Raw genomic sequence first — 17,792 nt, forward strand, 5'->3', positions numbered from 1 at the left:
AACAATTTGTCAATAACAAGCATACTATTGTCCCTCTATCATGAGATAACTTTCTGCTCTGTTATTTCCACTAGATGAGAAATTAATAAAAATAAGATTTATGCTAATAAAAAATAGAACTTTTAAAATGAGAAAGGGCATTAACCTCCTGCTTATTTTACTGAAAAGGATGCAGTTTGAAAATATTCCACTAACTCTAAATTACTCCCCCTAAAATATTTTTAACAGTAGGATACAGATACATCCATGTACAAATAGATTATTTCAGTTTCAGAAAACCCAGCTAAGACGCTTCACTCTCCACACCTGTAATGAGGAAGTAGCTTCATTTTTTTTCCATCTGTTGACATCCTTTAGAATTAAAGCCTTGAGTTTTGGCATTGACTTAAGTGAAGTTGAAATCTCGGGTTCAGCATTCCTTTGACAGTTCCTTGTGATCTCAGGGGGGGAACCCTTGCAACAGGATCCCACGTCACAGCTACATTAGGATGAGCTTACCGGTATTACCTTTATCTCTTCTCCCTCATAATCCCTTTCATGAGCTATCGGTTACTGTGTGTTTGTTTTGTCTGATTTCTAACAATATCAGAACATAAACGCTAATTAATGACAATATAGTTTTCATTACTAGCTTTGCCATAGCAACAGTTACATAAAAAACTTTAAACTTTAACTTAAAAAAGTGTATCCAATGTTAAATAGCCAATTAATTCTTACAGAAGTTCCTAAAGGTAAGGAGATGTTAAAAGAAAAGTATAATCAGTGTAGAACCTTGCTTTTCACTGATATCCTCCAGGAAGGCTGAATTTTTCTTTCCTATCTCTTGTAAAGTCAAATACATCATTGCTTTTTAACACATGGGTATGGATTTGCAGCTCATCTTGAGAGCCAGAGTGCTCTTACTCCCTTCAATATGTAGGTGCCTCTGGGCAGGAAGCATTTTTTGAAGTCAGAGAGGATGGCTCTATCAATTTCTCTATCTCCCTCTCTCTCTCTCTCTCTCTTTTTTTTTTTTTTTTTTTTTTTTCCTATTTATTTACCAGTCCTGGACTCACACAAGGATTTCAGATTTATAGGTATATTTATAGGTATACAGGTATATATCTATACAAATAGTGGCCTTATGCATAAAAATGTTGAGAGAATGAGAAATGTAATTTGTTCCTAAAAACTTGTACCTCATATAGCATTAAAATGAGGAACTGAAAGAAAGTAGGAATCTAAGTTACAGTAAGGTGTAGACAACAGAACATGCAAGTATTTATCAGGAGTGATAAGCAGAATTATAATAATATTTATTATATAATAATAAATGAGTGTTATTAAAGATTTTGTGGCTAATTCTCTGTTCTCTAAGTAAAGAAGGGTATACAAGTTACATGGTTAGTAATCTTACTATATTTCAGGGTTAAATTCTTCAAGATAGAGATTCATGCAATTGCCTATCAGTAAAATACTAAGAATGTTTAGAGATCGTCTGAATAATAATACAGAAATAGGGTGGAGGAATAATTGTTTTACTCCTCATTCTCTGTCTGAATTACTGTGTAACTGCTGTTTTTTCTCTTACCTCCATGGGTCTCTGTTTCTTCACTTGTGAAATGACTTTAATGCCCTTTCTTGATTCATTAGGCCTACAAAAATAGACAACAGTTCTCAGAGACAGAACTTTGTGTTTACTTGTTCTGTAAAGCACCTGCTGTACTTTTGGTTGTTGTAAACCCATTCATGAGGAGAAAAATATGTAACATCTGAATCTCTAGCCATTTTTTGTGTCATTCTTTCTATTCTAAAGTCTAGAAAGACTCTAGGTCAAGATGTATTGCAGTGATGGATATTGTTAATTCTCACTTAACATTAAACATTTGGTTTGTTTGTGTAGATAATAGTTCTGTCAAATTGTGCTTGGGTATGTTGGATAATCCATGAAGAGAGATTACAAAAGAGAGCTGTTCAATTTCCAAATACATTTTTCAATCTCTTAAACTCATTTTTGTGGTCAGTTGCCTTTTTGATTCATAGTACAAGAGATTCTAGCATCCAGGCTGATTGCCAGCCTGCTGAAGAAAGAAGTCATATGGGGCTTAGTCTGTATCCTAATATTCCTAAATGTTAAATGACTCTTTGTGCTGACTGTATTGGCAAAGTTTACTGGAAAAAGTGGGCAGGTTCTCTGGAGTTTATTTATAAACCCAGTTGAATATTATCCCCATCTTTTTATGCTTGTCAGGACTTAATCCAAACTTGGCAAAGCTGGCAACTGGCTCAGTGGTTAAGCAGTGGAAAAAAACATATATCCAAACTTCCAAAGTCCTTTAAGGTAGGCTGTATATTAAGTTCCATAGGAACTGTTTAAAGAGGTCATGGAGCTTATCATGGAAACATTTAAAAGAGAAAATCAAATTTGGAACCCAAGTAGTCTGGCTGTTCTTCTAGTCCTCCTGTGCATAAATTATGATAATAAAATCTTGCATCCTTCTGGAAGACTTACCCAAAAATGTAAGCATTCTGTTTTATTCCACCAGAAACAGACAAAACATGTGTAAGCCACTTCCAGAGGCTTGTGAGTAGGATTAATGGAAAAATGAAGAATTTTTAATGTGTTACTAAAAGTTTGAAAAATATCAGCACTCAATAAAAGGGAAGGAAATAAATGGAGATGTTCTGTAAAGTTTTTACTTGAATGTGCAACAATTAAGAAATCATCAATTTATGAACAACCATAAAATAGTAAATCCCTGTATTCAGTAGAGCAATCAGGAGAACATCTAAAAAAACCAAAGTTACAGTAGTGTGTGAGATGGAGAAATTCAAATGTAATAGCAGATCTATTTCTATCTTTGGAGTGTGGAGGAGAAGCAGAATGTCAGGAAGGAAAATACACCATTAAAAGCTAAGAATTTAGAAGCGTGGGAGAAAAGTCTTTGTGGTATGTGTGCTAAAAATGTTGCCTTGGTGACATTCTTACAAGATACCTTTGAAAATTTTAGATACTCTTGTGATTGAAAACTATCTCATGATGGTCCAAATACAAAGTATCTAATGAGAACTTTAGTGTATCTATTGTAGAATTTTTCTGATATTAGAAGATGAAAAAATGAAAAAATGTTGGATATCATTTCTAGCATAGGTATGAATTATATTTCATTTATAGGTTCCTATGTGACATTCAGCTCTTTTAGGGGTAGTTAATGTGAGTAAGCTGTGCCAAATGCAGTAGATAAGTCTGTAATAATTGTAATATAACAAAGAGATGATAATAATGATCAGTTGACATCTGCTTTTATTTTTGTATTCTTGTCTATCAAGTATCACCATAGCTTAAGTTGAGCAAAACTATAACCTTCCATATTTCCTAAAGGGGTTAATAACTCCTGGGATAAAATTGCTGTAATTGACCTGGTGTTTTAAAGTTAATGTTGATCAAATCTCAAATGGTTTTGGTTATATGGTTCAAAGTAGCTGTTTCACAGTTATCAGCAGCTTTGAAGAGGTCAACTCCAGACATGGCTTGTTCTTCTCTGAGGTTTCCCTACAGTCTGGGTCGCTTATGTTCCTCTCTATAAATAGGCTTCTTCTTAGGAATCAGCCAGGAAAGCTCTTCTACTAACCACTGTTTTTAATTTTTAAAGGAATGGGAGAACTTCCAGTGTTTGGGTTAATATATTTGTAAACAAGTTTACTATATATAGTAAAAAGTTGAGAGTTTACTTTTCTGGGCCATCCTGGGCCAATGTACCACTGCTGGTCACCATTTAGAAGTTTGTTTCTGTAATGGGGAACAGACCGTGTAAGACTTACTACATTCAGGCTACCTTGTGAGATACCAGGAGGAGGCTATGGTGGCTTGGCAGCCATCCCCTTCGCATTAGCCAGCTGGATTACAGCAGTAGTCTGTCCAAGGAAGTAATTCTTACAAACGGATATCCAGCTTCTTTGCCAGATCACATTTAGTTATGAAGCAGTTAATTGCAAGGAGCTTGATTGCATCCAACCAGTAATTTCCTTTGGACTCGGAGATAATAACAGAAACAGAAATAGTCCTCTGATTGTAAAATGCTGTATGCTGAGGATTTAATGTAGGCTAAATGCAGTTCTTCTAGCAATCATCTGTGTGAATATGAGGGGACTGAGTTTAAAATCTGAAAAAAACCTCAAAGCTACTGCAGTCCCCAAAACGTTTTCTTTGTCTTATTACAGTGGACATGTTTTTACTGGAGGTTACACAGATTTTTATCATGGTTGCAGCATTTATATTGTTGCAATGACGGTTGTGTCAGTGTTTCTGTTATGATCTTGCTTTAAAATTTTACTCCAGGCTGAAATGTGATGTATAGGAGCAAGATACTCACCATTTGCAATGCACAGGAAAGAAACCAAGCTTCTCTGATATAAGTCAGTAGCACATTTTCCACTAATTTTTCTTGTGTTGCATATTTTCTTGTGAATGTTGATTTGGGTGCAATGCTCTCTCCCTCTAAAAATCGGTAATAATGTAAAGGAGAACCAGTACAAAGACAGTTTTTTTTTTCTTTATGAGTCCTAGAAAAAAAAAACAGTAAACATCAAGTACATCTTAGTTGCACCAAGAAACCAAACCAAAGTAAAGGCACCATACTAGAAGAATGTTAGGAGTGGAAGGGAGATTGCTCAGGGAGGAGACTTCCCAATGAGCATAAACTACTTGTTTTACGTTGCTTTATTCCTCAGGTTAGACCTGCCGGCAAGGTGACTTTTCAGTGTAGAAGTGCATATGGTGCATTTAGATTTTCTTTCTCCAGAAGTCAACTAATGCTTCCTAAGTACTGCTGATGCTACCATGTGGGTTCAGAGCACTTCGTTCCTTTTGCCATGTTACAGGCTACCCCACTGCTGCCTGTCTGAGCAGACAGAGGACTTCATGTAGAGATTAGGAAAATGTGGTGGTCAAAATGAAGATATGACCAAACTTTGTCAAGTAAATGCAAAGTGCAGTGTCTATTGCTTGACAGCAGGGTCGGAGGAAGTGGTAGGGTGGAAAGTTGTGAAGTATACAGGGAAGAAGTGGAAGTGATGAAGGAAAAAAAATGGAGTATGTATTTCAGCACTTGATGCGTACAGCTGTTGGCAAGGCACCTTCATTGCTATGGCTGGCATCCAGTTAAAAAGTTATTTTATTTCAAACTGTCTGTTCTCCACAAACAGAACAAATTAATGCTGCCCTCTTCCTGAAGTTCTTATCCTGAGGGAGAAATGCACCTCTTCTCTTGCTTCTCCTCCAAAATCCAAGAAAATTCTGTCCCTGCTAACTATTCCTGCTAGGTAAAAAGGTAAAGGGAAGGTGCTCAGGAGGACAAAGCCTTTCTCAACAGATAGTGCTCGTCACCGGAGTTCTACAATAAGTCTAATATTACTCTTTAGTTTTTATAACATTAGATACCTTGACTGACTGGCCCTTTATGCCAATTCTTCTGTCAGTGGAGAGACTACATCTTTCAGGAGATGATTCAGAATATTACTAGAAAGGCAAATAACCTAACATATTCAGTTTTCCTTTTGCCTAGAATAAGGATTCTTTTATATGTTATCACAAAGAGAAGGGTAATTGTTAAAGGCTGACAATTCTACTTTTTATGCAAAAAAATATACTGACAGTTATTTCCTCAATTAAGAACGTTTGATTCTGCTTTTAAAAAAATAATTCTTATTGAAAATATTTTAAAAGCAAGAGCATATTTGTGATGTAAAACTGTGAAAATAATTAAGCATGAATTATCTATATTCTTCCTACCCACTCTGTCAACATATCTGCAGGACATAGGGTCAATAGAAAACTGATGAGGCCAGCAGGAGATTTGAAGCTAATGTGATGTTATGTTCCTAATATCCTCTTCCTAATCATGTACTTAGGAAAATAAGTTAAGCGCAAGAAAATATATACACAAAGGTATCTATGTTTTACGTATATCTGACTAAGACTGGTTTCCTTAATTACATATTTATGCAGGGTAAATAACATTTTTCAATAACAAAATTGATTCTTTATCACCTAAGGAGAACAAACAGCAGGAGTTTAATACACAATCAGATAACAGATTAGTTTACAAAGCCATTCTGCAATTAGAGATGCTTAAGTTTGAATGTGCCCACTTCCCCCTCCTCCCTGCACCTCTGGTAGATACATCCATACTTGCAGCTTATGACAATTTAATATTGTACTTGTGATGGTTTGGTTGAGGAAGAAATAGCTTCTACAGATGAGTATATTAGTTATAATGTCTTGCCATAGCTGTGTTAGTACATCTCCATGAGTTAAAGCAACTATTAAAATATTTGCTTCCTTTATGGACGGATGGGTGTTCCCATCTACAAAAACATTCCTCTCTGCAGTTAAGTAAGAGATTGAATTCTGATTTAAACCAGAAACAACTATTAGAAGGAAAGTAGTATGTTATGCCATTTACACAGTTTTATACTGCCCAAGGTTCTGGCTTGTCAGCAAAGAGCAATGTTTCTGAATACAGCTACTGGTTGAAAAAAAAAAAAAAAAAAGCACCTAAGCACCTAAACCAAAATCTTAAAGTGGAAAATTTAATTGATGAAACTTTGACCAAAATCTTAAAATAGAAAATTTAATTGACGAAACTTTGAACAAATTCACATTATCTCTATGCTCCCCACTGGAAATAATACCCGCTGTAATAATTTTTCTTCCATTGCTTTCTATTTGCATTCTTTAATTTCTTTGTATGTACAACATCAAAGAAACAACCATTTCTGTTTGGAAATGCAGGATGTAAAATATAAGTAGACCTGTCAGCAAAACCGGGTATGTTATCTGTATTTTATTTCCTAGCTGACAAAACAGTTTGCAGTTTAATTACAGTTCAGTGTAAGCTGTACAGAATAGTTTTCCAGAACTCATACCATAGGCAAAAGTAAACTAGGAAAATGAATAAAAATAGACATCAAGAATGAGGATCTTTTAATATAATTTACAATTATCAGTAAAGGTCTAGTCATAGTTGACACTATTCTCCTCTTTCTTCTTTGTTAGAGGCTTTCTGAGCAATAGTTTTTCTTTACATGATGATATAATTGCTGTTGAATAGGAAAATTTTCTCTTTTTTGAATGAAATCTGACTGGGTTGTAATGTAGAACTACACAAAAAGGAGGAAAAAAGAAGAGTTCCGGTGCTTATTTTTGAAACAGGCTTCCAGGAGTATAGGAAGTTATGATCAGAGAAAGGGGAAAAAAAATCTGCTACATCTTCATGTTAACCTTCTCATTATAGATTAACAGTATAATTCTAATGTTGCTTGACATAATATTTATTGTTGGTTCTGGATGTATAGTCATGTGATTCCGACTTTCTACATGGCAACCAGTGCAGAAACAAGCTGTCAGGGACTGTCACTGAGGATCAATGCTAAATGTTACTCAGCAGGATGCAGGCTGTATCTCGGTGGGTGTCCTCCTACTATGCTTTGATTATGTTTGTTGTGAAGAAAAGCATAGTTGTGCTTAGAGCCTTCAAATTTCACCCCCTCCGTGGAAGACTCTCTATACCCTTTTGATTTGTCCCTGTTTCTTCCTGAAACAAGATATGTTATTTAAAAACATATACACAGCATTTTCAAAGATTCCTTCAGTATAATCTGATTATAAAGGGGTTATGTGACAGTTTGTCTCTGCTGCTTATTGTGTGGATTAAATCTCTGAGGACAAGCTGACTGAACGTCCTTACAATTTAGAGTCTGATGGCAGTCATGGTTCAGAAATGTTGTTTTGGACCAGATCTAGGGTCATCTGAGGAGACGCTTTGGCATGCACCAAGGTAACGAGAGGATTTTATACTACTTATTACTTATTGTAACCTCAGTAATGACAATACTAAAGGGTTGGGGGAATTTAATTACACAAAGTGGTACTTTATTAACTTGCATTGATGAGGGGAGGGGAAATGGGAAGATTTTTTTCTGTATTAGTGGGGAATAGCAAGTCTACAGGTAAATTTTCATCTCTGAACATTGATAGATCAGAATTATGTATTGTGAAAGAGAAAACAAGATATTACACTGAACAACGAGCTCACATACTGATTTTATAAAAGGATGTTTCAAACAAGACTATATATTTCAGAGAGTGTGCCTGTGTTTTCTGCACGAAGAAGGCACCCACTAAAGTCTTCTCATTGCCTCTTACTGTTTGCGTTCTTCAAGGCAGTTTTATAACACTGATTGTCTATTAACAAATTTCCAGGCATGAACGAATACATACTAGAAGACCTTACCATGTGGATGGAGCTGACAAGTATTCACTAGATGATGATCTGGTAAATCTAGAGGTTCTAGATGAGGTACTGTACCATTTAAGTTAGTTTCTGTCAATTAATGCCTCACATTTTGTCTGTTTCTGCCTTTTAGGCTCTTTTAACAGAGCGAGAAGAGTTTCTTCTTGCAAAGCTCATGTCTAAGCATGTGAAAGGAACTGTCATGTGCCTGATCTGCTATTATCTCTTCATTAATATTCTATACAGTCGCATAAAATCAGTAGCCAAAATTCTTATTATGTGGAAGATTTTAATTAGGAGTAATATCAGTTTAAATTATTCTGTGAGTTTTGCTAAAATTTGAAGTTTAGTCTTGAAGATCTAGATACAAATACAAATCATAAGGTAAGATGGCATCTACAACTTTTGAATAAAAACAATGATAAAACAATAAATATCTTTTTCATGTTTCAGTATATCACCTGTGTGCAGAGTATCTAAACTTTTGATCTGAGGATCTTTTAAATTGCATTCCAGCAAGAAAAAGACATGATACAAAATTGTGTAAGCTTCCTGTTTAGAAATCTCTTACTATCATTTTAAAATTAATCCTTGAAAAATTGTGATCCGTGTTTCGTGAGTTGATAAAAAAAAAATAAATTGAAATGTACAATGAAGTACAGTAGTAATCTGTATGGACATTTTCTCTTTGGGAAGCTTTCTTCTCTGGCCAGTATGACAAAATACATACTAATTTGGAAATAGGATGTGAAATTTAACTTAGTTTTACAGCATTAGTAAGATTTTTGAAAAGATTTGTTTTGTTTTGTAATGTCCGCGTTTGACAAATAATTAGTAACCCTTTAAAAAATTACTTATTAATTGGTGTCCTCAGCATACTTGCAAAAAATCTCGCAATTTGGAAGAATATTGCTTAACTATCAAACTTTTTTGTAATCTTCTTAGGATACAATTATCCATCAACTACAGCAACGCTATGCCGACTTACAAATTTATACTTATGTTGGAGACATTTTAATAGCCTTAAACCCCTTTCAGAATCTCAGCATTTATTCTCCACAGGTAAGAGAGACTCCAAGATGTGAATAATACTTGCCTTACATTTTATATTAAGACAACAGGCTGAAATACTTAACTGGTATTGGGAGCTGGGAGCAGGAACTAAAACCTAGCTTTTACTTCTTCCAGACAAGCCTAGCTACAAATCATATTCCTTCTGCCTCCCATCCCCATTTGGTCTCATTTTATCTCATTCCTTTCTTCTTGGTAGCATGAATTCCACAGGAGGGGGTGAAGATTGTCCCAGCTGCAGCTGTGCCTCTTTTCTGGCATCTAGGGCTTTCTTCTGGGAAACAGAAGATGGTTATATGAACCACACTGTGCGGAGACCATTGCTTCCTGAAGAGTTGCTATGACAATTGGGTTATCGTATGTCCTCTGCCATCAGCTTCTACTTAAAAAAAAGAAAGGATTGAAACAAATGCTTTACAGATAGAGGCAATTTAATTCCTGAGGAATAAGAAGGGAAGTGGAGCCGTAAATCTTAGTCTCCCATGGGTGCTTAATTCAGTGTTGCAGGCAGAGGGACTAGATTTCAGATTCGCTGCTATCTTTCCAGTTTCCTTTTGTCTAGCTTGGTATTTTCCTGTTTCAATGTTCTATTTGCAATCCTACTGTTTGTGATACAGTTCTTCGCACAATCTTGTGCATGAAAATTTGGGATGCCTTTTAGGTTTCATGATTTGTGTTTGGAAATCAAGCAATGCCAAGAATTGCCACTCTTTAGAGAGGTGATTCAGTGGAAATTCTGTGGTAGAACAAGCAGCTATCTTCTGCTTAACAAGCAGAAGTTATTTCCATTGTACTGTTCTCCTCGGTTCTTAATTACACATAAGTTGGGTATTCTGACTTTCTTCTTCTCTTCTTCTTCTCTTCTTCTCTTCTTCTTCTCTTCTTTTTCTCTTCTTCTTCTCTTCTTTTTCTCTTCTTCTTCTCTTCTTCTTCTCTTCTTCTTCTCTTCTTAACTTATTTAGTTCTCCAAGCTTTATCATGGTGTGAAGCGTTCATCTAATCCCCCGCACATATTTGCCTCTGCGGATGCTGCCTACCAAAGTATGGTTACATCCAGCAAAGATCAGGTAAGAATCCATTCACTTCTTTTATAATTCACATTAATCATGGTGCCATTGTGCTGTGGAAATGTGGCTAATGTTCAGTGTTACATTGTACTTGGGGAAGTTTTTTTTCCTAAGTCTTTTACTCCTATATCAGAAAAAAAGAAAAACAGATTAAAAATCCACTAAAAATCCAGTCATGTTTGGGAATTCTTAAGAGGACAGAGTGACATAGAGATTACAAAGCCAAATGCTATGCAAGGTTTACTTGGCATAATTTCCTGGATGTGCATGAAGTGCTGGCAGCTAACGCCAGCTGCAGGTGGTTGCTATTCACTCTGATACTAGCCTGTCTTGTACTAGGTACTGTGATCATTTGCTCCTGTATGGAATAGGGGGTCTCAATGCTGTTGCAGATTAACAGAGTTTCAGCCCCTCTTTTGCATAAAGACCTTAGCAAGCGATGGATAATCAGTTCTTCTGACTGCAAGTCACAGAAGATATAAACCATTAACTCTGTGATCGTTCATTTTTGTGGTAAAATATATTAAGGATAGTTCTAATATAAAGTTAAATGGAAGTTAAAGATGAAGGAAAGGGAAAGGGGTTCTACTGAGTTTGCGGAAGTACACTGGTCTGAGGTATGCCTAGTACATATATAATGTCTTATATAGTCTTTGGTGGAGGCATTAAACAAAACAAATACTCGTGTAGTATAAATTACATGAGAACTTGTTATCTGGGGAAAAGATCAGTTTTGACATCAGCGCTTCAGGCTGATTTTGTAAATTTTTAATATTGTATATCCTTCATACCTGTTTAGGAATTAATTTGCACTGAGGTCTCTGTGCAGAGGCAGCTAATTACTTGCAGGCATTCAGGTATGCCTGTCAGCATATACAACTTGCTACTTTATGTTTCTGAAAGATTACAGTAGCATGTTTATCTCTGTTAACTGGGCAGTTCTATATTTGTTCTTCAGGTAAAGATGCTCTCAATGCACACTGTAGCCAAATCAAAATGTTTTTATTCTGCTTACTTTATCCATTCTGCTTTCCTTGTATTTTCCTGTGAAAGCCTGATATTTGATTCCAGGCCTAACGTTTTTGCTAAAGCTGAAGTCAGGTTCTGGCTATTATGAGTTCTACGAGAACTCTTAGAGTTTTTGAATTTAAACTGTTGTATTTGACTTTTTCGGTCACACAAACACAATTAAATTAGGTATCACAACCCTGTAAATCCATCCCTAGATACCTGTTTCCAATAAAAACAAAAACACCTAGCAAGAAGTAAATAAATGAACTGTAAATCCATATTGCACCTATCCTGTTAGAGTCTCTTTCTGTACCTGCTATCATACACTAGAAGTTGCCTGATGCCCAAGAATGTTGCACAGCAATATTCATCGTGGGGCACAGAGTACAGCAGTATCTAATGTACCCAGTAATTATTCCATATACTTCATGGTGTTTCTTATAACTTACCTTCCCACCGGTGTGCCCTGCGGTTCATGGAAGAGCGAAAGTTGCTCTTGGAAGGAAACTTGACAATGAGGAATGGTAAATAAAAAAGATGAAATATCTGAAGGTATTGCAGGCTGGGGAGGAAAGAATGGATAATCTCTCTTTTGGTCAAACAAAGTTATTAGAAATGCTACTTCTTTCAGATATTTTCACAAAACTCAGTTCTGTAACCTCACTTGGAAAATATGTTTTATATACTTAAATTTACTGATTAATTGATATGATCTGTCTGTTCTCCAGAAACAGTACTTTTTATTTTTCACTGTTGTTTTTATATGACAGTACACCCCCCCACACACACTTTCTGTGTAGTCTCTGCAAGTCTCTGTAACTTGCATTAAGTGTTTTAGAACCTTGTCTTTTCTTCTCCTTGCACAGAATCTTGTATGTTCACCACGTCTAAATAACTCAGGTGTTGCACAGAAACGCAAATCTGTGCAGCTGCTCAGCATTAACATTTTAATTAGATGTCAGTTCATACTGTATTTTATACTGGCTAATATTTCTACTGGTGATCTATAGAACACCTGAAAATCAAGAAAATAACAATGGTGTTAGAATTCTTGCTGTGCCCTGAAGTGTTCGAAAGCTGATATACTGCTGGCCTTCTTCTATCTCCTTCATGAAATGCAAGAGCAGTGAGGAGAACACTGAGCAATTTGAACGCTTCCTGCTAATCCCTGAGTCTGAAAGCAGCTTGGAGAACCTATAAAAATATCATGTGATACAGACTGCCAACTCAGAAAGAATACGGATCTGTTCTTCCAGAATCATCCCATGAACAGATGCCTATTCTTCTGAAATGTTTAGATGCCAGCTTGCTGCGTTAGCTTGAATATTAGCATCACCTAAAGGATAATCTCCCTACACAGCAGCAGGTCTTAATGATTGTTTTTAAAACCTGGACCAGGCTTTTACACAGTATTTTAAATACAGCTTTATCCTGTACTTCGTGTTAATTCATACGAAGTCATTGCAATGAGCTCAGACAGAGCGTTGAATTACATTGAATCAGCTGAGCTATGGCAGTTCTCTGAGATTCAAGCATTTACTGCAAGCTGCGTATGTGCATGGCACATGTTAGCTTTTAGACATAGTCATTCAATTATGTGTTTTAGACCTTAGAATTTCAGTCACTCCTTCACACATATGCACACTGCTGTCAGGCATTGTGAGACACATTTTAGTAAACTAGGGAATAAAAGAATGATTACACTGAGCCCCTGCTAATCTTTTCTTTCAAAAGGGATTTGAGGGAGTTGACCCTGAGGGTATTTTGCAGTCTTGGTACTAAACATTAGATAGCAGATAGAAACAGTAATAGCTGAAAACCTATTTATCAACCATGTAGTGAGCTGCGTACTTACTGCTTTATTTTGTGTGTCAGTGCATTATCATCAGCGGGGAAAGTGGTGCTGGAAAGACGGAAAGTGCCCATCTGATCGTCCAGCATTTGACCTTCTTGGGAAAGGTATTTCTAGCCAATCATGTAAAACTACAATCAGTCCTCCCCACCCACCCCACCCCAAATACTTCTACGTTAGCTCATCTTTAAGCTTAAATCTAGTCCTGTGAACTGCCCCCTTTGAGTCAGGGACAAAGTAATTATGCATTTTAAGTACTGAATCAAACCATTAGACTATAGTGCTGCTTCATGTCACTCGATATTTTTAAAGGAAAAATGTAAAATCCTGAGTGTTCAGTGTGTATCATTATCTACACTGTTTATGGTGTACCCCCTTGTTCATTTGTATAAAAAAGAATGACATATCTTGCTACAGGTCTGATAGAAACTTCATTTAAATGTTATAAGGAATGCTACTGGTGCAAATGATGGGAGAGTCAAGTGTGTAAGGTTAACCATAAGTACGTATGTTAGTATTGTTGTTGATCTTAGTTAACTTCTTGTTTAGTTTTTGATGTTTTTAGCAGTTTAATTAAAGTATATGACGCCTGGCAGGCAGAACAATTGCAGAGAATTAAAAATCCAGATTTTCATACTTGTGAGAGAATTTCCCCTTCAGTGTATGGCCCTCTTGTTGTATGAGTAGGTAGTTTAACTCCAGTTAAAAAGTATCTAGCACCATGTGAACCTAATAACAGATACTATGCTTCTGATGCAGGAAGTTGATTGTGAGTAAGTCATATATACTTTTAATGGTCCTTCTGATCTGTATCTGTTCTGTCAAGGCCAATAACCGTGCTTTGCGTGAGAAAATTCTTCAGGTGAATCCTCTGGTTGAAGCATTTGGGAATGCCTGCACTGCCATCAATGATAACTCAAGTCGCTTTGGAAAATACCTGGAAATGATGTTTACGCCCACAGGAGCTGTAATGGGAGCAAAGATTTCTGAATATCTACTTGAAAAATCAAGGGTCATAAAACAGGCTGTGTAGGTGTATTAATCATCTGTCCTTTCACATTTATATCATGCTGGGATTTTGTTTAGTTTTCCATATTTTAAATGCTTTCAGTAGTGTCTTGTACTAAAGCAATAATCCTATGTACAGTGCTATGACTACCAGAATAGTCAGTCAGTTCTTTTGGAGTGGAAGTCAGTGCTGCTCTATTCTTTGGGGAGGTATTCCCTACGGAAAATAAGCATTGCAGCACAACTGTGTGCAGCTTCCAGGATCCTAAAAAGGAGGAGACCCTGATCTTGGACTTGTGATTGGCTAGGTTTTCTGTGTTTCACAGATGCAATACTTGCTTCTGGTCTTTCACCACTACTGGCTCTGATCCAACACCATTAAAACCAGTGAGAGTTTTGTTAGCTGCTTCAGTGAGCTTGCAATAAGGACTTCTACTTTTACCTTTTACAAAGTACCACAAGAATAAAATGTGTGCTTTATAACAATACTTTTTATTCCAGAGGGGAGAAAAATTTCCATATATTTTATTATATTTATGCTGGCCTTTATCATCAGAAGAAACTTCCTGAATACAGGCTTCCAGAAAAGAAGCCTCCTAGGTAACTATCACTCATTTGTATTAACTGCTTGTTGTAATTAGCTATTGATCAGCTCTTGCTTTCAGTATGATGCCTTAAAATCTCTCTTAATCCTTCTCCATCCCTTAAGGATCTTTTTTAATCCTTCAAAGCAGAGAAGAGGATGGACAATAAGGAATTACATTATTTGTGTTTGTTTGAGAACTTGAACTATTTAAAGAGGAGGAAGAAAAAACAAACTTCTTACTATGTAGATAGTCTGTCTTACTTTCAAATCAGGGCAATTGCCAGAAGTGACTAATTTTACTTTCATACTATAATACATCAATAAGAACCCAGAGTATGTTTTGGGCTTCTGTTTTTTTAACTGTCATTTGTACTTTGGGAGCATCTGATCTGTATTGTGGAGTGAGGACTAGGGGTGAAAGGTTGGTAACACTGTGAACAAATATTAACAAAGAAGAAGAAAAGTTAATGTAACAGAAACAGTGAGTCCCTATGAACTAGCAGCAACGTATTTAATTAAAAGCTACTCAAACAAATGTTCCTTGCAGTTACTGATGTAGTTGTGTTAAAGTCATTGAAAGTTGTGCTAGCATATCTGCTAGTATGGCGCTTTATTTCTCCCACTCTGTTTAGATATATTGATAATGAAACTGGAAGAGTAATGCAGGATATTATTGCTAATGATTCCTATGGAAGACAATTCGAAGCCATTCAGCATTGCTTTAGAATTATAGGATTCACTGACGAGGTAAGAGATCCAGTTGCTAATCCATTATTGCACTTTCTTCTAAAAAACTTTCTTCTAAAAGCCTGTGCATAGGCTGTTGTTTTCTTTCATGAATACACACTTGTGCCACAGTCTCTCTTATGACAGAAATGACCTGTGAAAGTAAAACCACATACCTGGGAGCCAGGACCAGTCTGAGATTTTGGTCTTTACCCAGGCAAGTTCCATTCACAGTTCTGTATCACACTGTTTTCTGTCAGTAGGAACTTACTAGTAGGACTTGGCCTCACAACAATCTACAAGCTTTAACACCTCTTCCAGTGCCCGCCTTTTTCCTTCACAGACTAAATTGGGTCAATACATCTAACTGGGTTTCTTAAAAGTGCTTTTTGTCATCTTTTACAGGAAGTGTATTCAGTGTATAGAATTCTGAGTGGGATCCTAAATACTGGAAACATTGAGTTTGCCGCCATTTCTTCACAACACCAAACAGATAAAAGTGAGGTTCCCAATCCAGAAGCCTTAGATAATGGTAACTACATTTTAATGTTGTCAGTTCTATAGATGCAATTTGATTGTATTTGTGAGGATCTCTAACTTTTGGTGACAGTTAGGCAATGCTAGCCATTTCCACTGCACAATCGTAGTCGTATATCTTTTCTCCATTGTCTTTTCAGCTGCTGCACTGCTAAGCATTGGGTCAGAAGAACTTCAAGAGGCCCTAACCTCCCACTGTGTTGTAACACGAGGAGAGACTATTATCCGAACAAACACTGTGGACAAAGCAGCTGATGTGCGAGATGCCATGTCCAAAGCGCTTTATGGTCGGCTCTTCAGCTGGATCGTAAATCGTATCAATACGCTGCTGCAGCCAGATAAAAACATATGGTAAGTTACACATCACTGAATCATGTGTATTTACTGTGCATGTATCTTTGACAGTTCATCCATTTATATATTTTTGATTGTGCGGGAGGGGTGCTGTGTTCATTTTGGCTAAGGCTTCAGGATGGCTTCCATGCTGTGATGCTGAATTCTGTTTCCAAGACATTAACCCCAGCATTTTCAAAGTGGAATTTAGATACTGAGGTCAATAGAAATTGAGTGGTTAAAACCTATACAATTCATTAAAGAGATGCTTCGTATGTAATGAACATTAAAATCATACAAAAAGCTGGTAAATAATTGGAGTGCACTGAAAACCTTAGTATGTTTTGACAGTCTTTCCAGTTCTTCAGCAGTGTTAAGCTCATAATAAGTGTAGGTCCCAGGTTATTATTGTTCTGCTACTTGAGATATTTTTTGACATTTTTGAAATTCTGATAATTACAGAAACATTTTCATAGCACCTTTATATGTTTTTTTTGACAAGTACTGATCTGGCTACTTTGCTCTTTTCAAGCAACTGTAGAGATTCCTAGAAATAAAAGAACATTTCAGGTGATGGGAAAGTGACTGTGTTGGCCACAAGGGCCCTGCTGAGAGACTAGAGAGGGCATGGAGGGACTAGCACTGTAGTAGCACACAGAACCTGTGGAATGATTATAGCCAGCATAGCTTAAAGATGACAGTTATGAATTTTACCAGAACTGTTTCATTCCTCCTTGATAGTGCCAGTATAGCAAAAGGTGTCTTAGAATTGTCATACTGTCAACTGACATTCACTGAATATAAAATGTTGATGCTTTTGAATATAATCTGAATCTGTCTGTTTTATGCAAAAGCCAAGGTGAGGACTGTTCCTCCTTTCAGAGCATGTCTACATGTCACCCAATGTGTTGTTATGCTCAGACAGAAAACGTATAAGTAAACTTAGTCAGGTACTGGAAGCAGAGCAGGCATGTTAATCTAATGCTCTGCCTAGGCCCCTTGTTAATATGCTGTATTATTTCTGGTCTTAGAGGTAGCTTGGACTTCTCTAGTTGACACCTCACTGCGTCATGTAAACATGTCCTCAACCACATTTGCAGTTCCAGTGGTGACTGTGGTGTAAATATACTTGAGCTAGCACATACGCTTTTACCAGTCCAGCTGTAGCAGCAACAGACTTGGCAATTACTCTGCTGTCTGAGTGCAGTGAAAACATGCTATAAGAGCTTGGCCCCATTTGTCCACCTGGAGGAAATGTCAATGTATTTGGTTTGGAATCCACTTGCTGAAACCACTCATTTTACTACAGTTCGAGAGAATCTGTTATT

General features: G+C 36.6%; 1 protein-coding gene across 3 annotated transcripts in view; it reads left to right on the forward strand.

The window, feature by feature from the left end:
* The window catches only part of MYO3B (myosin IIIB), a 227,663-nt gene that overhangs the window by 104,835 nt on the left and 105,036 nt on the right, over window positions 1-17,792 (forward strand). For all 3 annotated transcript variants that reach the window (XM_062579044.1, XM_062579042.1, XM_062579043.1), the window contains 9 exons: window positions 8,243-8,339; window positions 9,219-9,335; window positions 10,307-10,411; window positions 13,298-13,381; window positions 14,101-14,303; window positions 14,784-14,882; window positions 15,501-15,615; window positions 16,000-16,126; window positions 16,272-16,482. In XM_062579044.1, coding sequence (XP_062435028.1) covers window positions 8,243-8,339; window positions 9,219-9,335; window positions 10,307-10,411; window positions 13,298-13,381; window positions 14,101-14,303; window positions 14,784-14,882; window positions 15,501-15,615; window positions 16,000-16,126; window positions 16,272-16,482 — 1,158 coding nt within the window. The remainder of the gene's footprint in view (window positions 1-8,242; window positions 8,340-9,218; window positions 9,336-10,306; window positions 10,412-13,297; window positions 13,382-14,100; window positions 14,304-14,783; window positions 14,883-15,500; window positions 15,616-15,999; window positions 16,127-16,271; window positions 16,483-17,792) is intronic.

This window comes from Rhea pennata, chromosome 6, assembly GCF_028389875.1.
Source record: "Rhea pennata isolate bPtePen1 chromosome 6, bPtePen1.pri, whole genome shotgun sequence".
NCBI classification, from domain to species: Eukaryota; Metazoa; Chordata; class Aves; order Rheiformes; family Rheidae; genus Rhea; species Rhea pennata.